This window comes from Trichosurus vulpecula, chromosome 8 (assembly GCF_011100635.1).
Source record: "Trichosurus vulpecula isolate mTriVul1 chromosome 8, mTriVul1.pri, whole genome shotgun sequence".
Lineage (NCBI taxonomy): Eukaryota > Metazoa > Chordata > Mammalia > Diprotodontia > Phalangeridae > Trichosurus > Trichosurus vulpecula.
Window position 1 is genome coordinate 152491108 of NC_050580.1, and position 7523 is coordinate 152498630.

General features: G+C 37.8%; 1 protein-coding gene across 2 annotated transcripts in view; it reads right to left on the bottom strand.

The window, feature by feature from the left end:
- The window catches only part of AAGAB (alpha and gamma adaptin binding protein), a 74173-nt gene extending 68682 nt beyond the window's left edge, over positions 1-5491 (bottom strand). Inside the window, exon 1 of one of the 2 annotated variants that reach the window (XM_036736989.1) lies at positions 5388-5491. In XM_036736989.1, coding sequence (XP_036592884.1) covers positions 5388-5460 — 73 coding nt within the window. In that variant the 5' untranslated portion in view covers positions 5461-5491. The remainder of the gene's footprint in view (positions 1-5387) is intronic. The other variant, XM_036736988.1, reaches the window with a different exon arrangement.
- Positions 5492-7523: the final 2032 nt, after the last annotated feature.

The following is a 7523-nucleotide window of genomic DNA, read 5'->3' on the forward strand; positions in this document are numbered from 1 at the left end:
TATTGAGAAAAACCCTCAATTTCCACAATAATTCTTTACTTATTCAAGAAATCAAAGGGAAAAAAAGGATTATGAAATTCTAAAAAAGCAAAGAAGATTGGTTGACACCTTTAAAAACAGAATATTCTGAAAAGCTGAGCCTAAACATCAAAGAAAATATCTGGACATTTATGAAGAAGAAGAATTTGAGTCACTCCTCCAAAAGAACCCAGAAGTATGCAGGGTATTCAACATGAAAACTGACCAAACAGGACAAAGTTAAACAGTTTCAGATAGAAATGAAAGACTAAGAAGTGAAATATTTGTTTTCACGGAGTTGAGGCTAGACAAGACCAAGTCTATATTTGCAACTTGATTTTTCCTAAAAACAAACAAAAACCTCACTGGCTGAGAGACACTGAAAATGCAAATAATCTAAGGAGTAAAAGATATAATGAGATAAATCTGGAAGCTAGGAAGAAGTGAATTAACATTTCAAAGGGAGAAAATGTCATTCTCATTAGTAAATCATTAGAGGATAGGATAATATGGAAGAATAATTCTCCAATAAGGAAAGAGTTATGTAGGGGCCCAGGTAAAGACTGTTTAAGACTCAAGAGGGGAAGTAATTAGAAGAAAACGTAGTAGTTGAGTCTCCAACAGAAAAGGAAGACTTTAGAAACACTAAGAATTGCTCCAAGGGAAGCAGAAGGGGGCGAGAAAAGGGTCTTGTAACTGATCTCTGCAAGGGGAGGAAGAGTTAAGGGAGAAGAATTAGCTTCTCTATGAGACAGTTCTAACTCCTTAATATGTAAGAGGATATTGACGGGGCTACAGGCAGGATTCAGAAAAGACTGATAGGGAAGTGACAGGTTCAGAGAGGATGGTATGACATCGAAAGGAGCAAGATATGAGAAAAAAGGCAAGTAACAGGAGTGGGCTCTGGAATGGGGTGATGGAGTACTTCTCACTGCATCCCTCTGCTCCAAAAAGAATGAAGAATTCAGGGGATGGAAGTAGAACATTTCTGAGAAAGATGCACTACAAATTAATATAACTGAAATAGAGATGAGATGGAAGCGCAGGAAGAATTGGGCAATGTAGTTTGTTTATGGCTTTATCAATTTCTTCTTCTGAGAATGGATTGTTTAAAACCGTCATTTCTTGTTTTGGGAAAAGTAAAAAAAAAACACAAAAAAGAACACAAAAATAAATTCAAGGATTTGGATCTGGGCAGGGGGTTAGAGAAGAGGTCAGAATCAGATGAGTATAAGCAAAAACAAACATAAAGATTAAAAGCTGACTTAAAATGGGGGGAAATTGATATAAAAGTATTTAATGGAAGAAAACATGAATTTGATAGTTATAACTCTAAATGTTAATGAATTAAATTCCCCCAAATAAAAAGAATGGAGAAATGCATTTAAAACCCAACAATTTGCTGTACATGAAAAACATTTAAAATGTTCAAACATATGTAGAATAAAAATGAGAGATCAGAACAAAAACCATTATTATGCTTCAGAGGACTCAAAAAAAGTAGATGCGATCATGACTTCAAATAAGAAAAGAACAAAAAATGGTAATGTCAGAAGAGATTAGAAAACAACATTATCCTAAAAGGCCACAAACACAATGAAAAAATAATATTATTAAATATATGTGTACCTAAACTGCTCAGTGTTTAAGTTCCTAAAAGAAAAGCTAATTTCAAAATAGCACTGACAGTAACATAAGAGTAGGAGATATTAACACTCTTTTCTCAAAAGAGGATCAATTCAACAGAAAGATGAAAAGGAAAATATAAAGCTGAAGAAACTGATGGAAAAATTAGACTTAATAAATATATGGCCACTTCTGAATGAGAATATTAAAGAATGTAAATATTTATCAGCATCCTCTTCCAAAAGGGATCATGCATCAGGGCACAAAGTAATCATAAATAAAAAAGGCAGAAACAATAAAGGTTGTTTAAAAGTTTTAATATAACAAACATAATTAAAAAGGAAACATACTGTCTGACATACTGAATGAGTCAATAAAAGAAGAAGGTATAGATACAATAAATATTTATGTTAAAGACTATGGTACCATAAAGTAACAAACCAAAACTCATGTGATGTAACTAAAGCAGTTTAGAGAGGAAAATTTATAGTTCTGGAAATTTATATTAACAAAATGGAAAAAGAAAGGATCAATGAACAGAGAATGCAGTTAAGAAAACTAAAAAATAAACAAGATGACAAACCAAAAATAATTACAAAAGAAATCCTGAAAATTACAGGGGAAATAAACTTAAAAAATCAAAGGACCACAGAAATGATGACACCAGTGACTGTCATTTTCTTTTTTTTTTTAAAGAATAAGAAAAGTCATTAAATGAGTACATAATCTGATCAAGAAAGAGGGGAAAATCACATTACAAAAACAAAAAGTGAACAAGGTAAATTCAAAATAAATTCAAAGTAAAGGAAGAGAATTATCAGAAGCTACTATGAACAATTACATGGCAAGAAGAAAGAAAATTTAAAGGAAGTAGGTGTGTAGCTAAAATACATACACACACATATATATACACAGTGTATATATGTGTGTACATATATACACACACGTGTATATATGTGTGTACATGTGTGTGTATAAAATCAATGAACAAAATGAGAGATTTTAAACAATCCAGTGTCACAAAGAGAAACAAAGCATGTCATAAACAAACTGCTAAAGGGGAGGACCAGAAGACTTTATAAGTAAATTCTATCAAGTTTTAAAATGCCCACACTACAAAAATTATTCTCACAATTAAAGATAGGCAATATGTGACCAAACTCCATTCATAAGAAAAACTATGGTCCTGATACACAAACCAAGGGAGACAAAGCAGAGAAAGGAGCATAACTCAGATTTCACTACTGAATACTAATGCAAAATACAATCTTCTCAAAAAGATTACAGAAATATGTCCAGAAAAAAATTCACTACAATCAAATCAGCATCACATCAGAGTGGTAAAGATGGCTTAATGACAGGAAAACAATTAATCATTTAAAAAGACAATAAGAACCACAAAATTATTTCAATAGCTTCAGAAAAGACCTTTGACAAAATACAGTATTCATTTAATAGTTAAAAAAAAAACTTAAACATAGATATGGGTGGGATGACCCTTCTTTAATGTAATTAAAAGCACATATCTAAACTAAGAGCCTTCATTATGATGGCAAAACATTAGAAGCTTTCATTGTAGAAAGAGGGGTAAAGCAAGGATGCCCCCTTTTCCCACTACCATGTATAATTGGCCTAGAAATACTGGCTCTAATAATATAACAAGATTAAAGCTATAAATATCAGAAAATAAAAGGCAAAGTTATCTCTATTTGCAGATGACATGACGGTTGTACAAAGAAAACCCCAGAGATTCAGCAAAGCTACACTGGTTAATTGCTTATGTAAATTTGTGGTTACAAAACAAATCCATAAAAATCACTAGCATTTCTATACTACTTGCAGCTAGCAAGCATTTAACTGTGCTTTAAGCACAGTAAACTGTACCACCTAACTATCTATTTTACCATATTAGCAAAAGTCAGGATTAAATAGTATGGAAAAAATCCCACAAAATTTATAAAGTATCTGGAAATTAACCTATACCCACAGATATACACACTATTTATATAAATGCAACTACAACATACTCTCCAAAGAAATAAATGCAGGAGATGTAAATTGGAAAAATTCATGTACCTTGGCTGGCCTGTGTCAACACAAAATACAAAAAAAGAACACTACTAAAATTTATTTACAGATTTAGTTACCTAGACAAAATCATAACAAAATTTAGTTGTATGTTCTTTTCGTGTTTAATGATTTCAACTAATTAAGTTTTATGACTTCTGAGAGGCATTTTGAGTAGAAAGTGTATGTGTTATTTTGAATTAACCTCTAAATTGAGTGTTTTGTCTTGTGTGAATAAAGCCACAGGGTTCTGTGTCTTCCATCTAGTGGTTTGGTTTCTTTGTTGCAAAGCGTTCTAATATTTCAATTATTTTATTGTAGAAATGTTTCTTTAAAACACAGTTTTAAATCTTTGATAAGATTGAGTAAAATAAGCTATGCTTTTATTTTTACATTTTCTCATTTTTTTCCCTTGAGAATCTAGATCTTTTTTTGTTCTTCCAACTAAATTTTTTCAATGTTGATCTGCTACATATACGTTCTCATTTCTGAATGTGTTTTTTCCACTTTAAAATGAGGATGTTGATCCTTACCAACTCTAAAAAAGCAAAAGTTTCTCCTTCTAACTTTAGTTGTGAAAGGAAGCTCTTTTTGTTCTCTTATTTTTTATAAAAATTATTTGACCATTTCCATTCAGGCAATATGTTTGCTCTTACATTATTTCTGATCATCTAGTCTGCTCCATTAAACTATTTTTGGTTTTAATCAGAGCCAAAAAATTCTGCTTTATTATACAGTTTGAGCTATTGAGGATATCAGTGAACTGCTTGGTAGGGGGCAACTGGATTGTCTGTGTGACCTTGGACAAATCACAATCTTCCTAATCTGATGTGGTGCAGCACACAGAGTATAAGGCCTGGAGTCAGTTAGACTTGAGTTCAAATTTGACCACACTTACTAGCTGTGTGACCTTGGACAGGTCACCTCACCTCAGTTTCCTCATCTATAATACGGGATGGTAATCGTACCAGGGTTATTTTAAGTATCAAATAAGACAGTAACTGTAAACTGCTTATTAGCCCAGTGCATGGAACATAGTAAGCACTATATAAATGTTAAAGATGATTATGAATGAAGACGAAGGCAGACTTAGAAGAACCAGGAAAGGTTCTCTCCAACCCTAATATTTTTAATCCGTGAAACTCGACCAGTTCACAGTGCTCCTGCAGTTCAGGATAAGGACTAGAAGGCAGGGCTCCGCCTTGTTAGCTCTCATTATCGATGGCCACTTAGTAGCTTCATTAATTAGGGAGCTGCTGCTAGAGGAGGAGGCGACCCCGCACTCGGAAGTTTGGAGCGAGGAAGAGCCAATCCCAGCTCGGAGCAAAGGAGGCAACGTGGTCCCCTTCGGGTAGCTAGGGAGTGGGGCCAATTCTCCCCCAGGCCAGCCCCTCCCCGGGGCAGAGAGAGGGAGGACCGGGGAACCGAGGCACCGAGGCAGCCAGCAACGGAAGGAACAGAGACGGCCGGAGGAGCGCCCCGAGGACGATCTCTACGGCCCTGAGAGAGTGCAAGGGGAGGCGACCGCGGCCTGAGCTGGGCATTGGGGTCAGGGGCCCTGGACCGGCTCCTGGGCTTGGGCGAGGGAAGTTCCCTCGGGGGTAGTCAGGGCCCAGCCCAGAGCCTGTCTGTACCCCAGGAGTCTGGGAGGGAGGTCCGACGGCCCGGCTACTCACGTTGAACCAGCCTGTCCCCGGTGAAGGTGGAAGAACAGCTGGTGACAAGCGCACAGGGTACGCCGGCAGCCATCGCTGCCTTCCCCGATTCGCCTTGCTCACAGAGCCACTTCCGCTCTGGACCGCACCACCTCCACCACCTTGCGGGGGGAGGGGTGTGAGGAGAAGCCGCCCAACGAATGGCAGGGGCTCGAGGCCCCCCCCGCCGGAAGCGAGGAGAGTCCACCGTCCAAGCTCCTCCTTTATCCCCCCCCCTTCCGGTGGTTTCGAATGGACTAGGAAGCGCGTTTCGTTGCCATGGGAACGAACGCACACCTCCCCCCCTTTTTTTTTTATTCCCCCCCTACTCTGGGGAGGCGCCTCGAAAGCTGAATCCGTTTTCGTCGCCTTTCCCATGGCTGAAGAAACTGGGCCTCGCGACCCTATCGGAACCATCTTAGTGAAGGTGGTAAAAAGTCCCCTTTCCAATCCTTCCCTTTCCCCCTTCCCCAACACCGCCCTCCAATCCTTAAGGACTTTTCTATGTAGTTTTCAACGTCCCTGTACCCACCCACGGGTGCTTCCACCCAGAGTCGCGCCTCCCGGTGTGGACACACACACGGACACACACTGGAGGACCCTGTTCCCCAATCCCACCGGCGCACGTATCCCCCAGCACTCCAACCAGGACCCTAGTCCGCAGAACCCAACCAACTTAGTTTTTAAAAAATAAACTTAGAAGTGCTTTAGTAAAGTTCAAAGCGCTGTATAAAAGTGAGTATGAAAAAAGTAAAGAGTATTACAGAGTTCGCTTATAGTCATATTTGGTATATTTAGAGATTCAGCCGAGGGTGAAAAGGAAAAGAGAGAAAAGGGGTTAATTTTTTTCCTTTTCGATATTGAGCAAAAAAAAAAATATTTAAAGTTGAAAAAAATCCCCCCTTTTGCTGGGTTTTTAGACCTCTACCGCAGGTCTCTAGCTACCCATCTAGAAGTGTACAAGCTTGAAAAGGGGTGAGGGGTCTAGAGGGAAGAGTTAGAACAGCATTAGATGCAGCAGGGCCAAGGACCACTATTGTGGCAACCAACAAGCCTATATTAAATGCTTGTGTGCCAGGCACTGTGCTAGGCACTGGGAATATAAAGACAAAAATAAACTAGTTTCTGCCCTTAAAGATCTTACATTGTCTGGAGGAAACAACATGTAAACATATAAGTAAATTCAAAATAAATACAAGGCACTTTTGCAAGGGGGCAGGTTCCTAGGAGGCATCATAACTTCTAGTTAAAAACAGCATTTCCGTAGCACTTTACTATTTGCCAGATGCTATCCTAGCTAGGCATTTTAGAAATAATATCTAATTTGATCGTCACAACAACCTTGTCAGGTGGGTGCTATTACTGTTCCCACTTTACAGTAGAGGAAACTTAGTTTAAGTTACTTTAAAGAAGTAATCTTTAGTCACAGTCATAGACTCTAAGCATTCAGTTATCTAGCTCAGACTATGCTGGTAGCAGGAATCATAATGCTTCAGTTATGGGAAAACTACAACTACTCAGGCTAAATGAAGGGTCACTTTAGGGTAAGAAATGAGTAACTCAAGGTCAGAGGAATTGTGGGATTTTAAAGTTGGAAATTGAGAATTTATTAGTTTTGTTTTTGTGGGTGTCATACACCCTTTTTGGTAGTCTGGTGAAGCCTATAGATAGATTCCTTTCTTTGAGTAATTTTTCCAAATGCATAAAATTATAAATGAAACAAATGATATAGAAATATAGTTATCAAAAAATAATTTTTTAAAACTGAAGCTCATGGACCCCAAACTAAGAACCACCATCTAGCCCAACTCCTTTATTTACAGATAAAGAAACTAAGGCCCAGAAAGATTGAGTGATTTGCCCAAAGTCACACAGCAAATTAGTGACAGACCTGGTGAAAGAACACAGGTCTTCTTATTTCCAGTCTAGGATTGTATACACTAAACTCTGTTGCCCAAGTGTTAGCCTGTGGAACTGAAGCTGATCTTTGTACCCAAAGTGCCAAACTTAGTAAGCATTCAATAAACATTTTCTGAAATAAAACTAAGTGTTAATAGAAAGTGGTTCAACCTTGGAATCAAAATGACTTGGTTTAAAATTCTTCCTCTGACACATGCT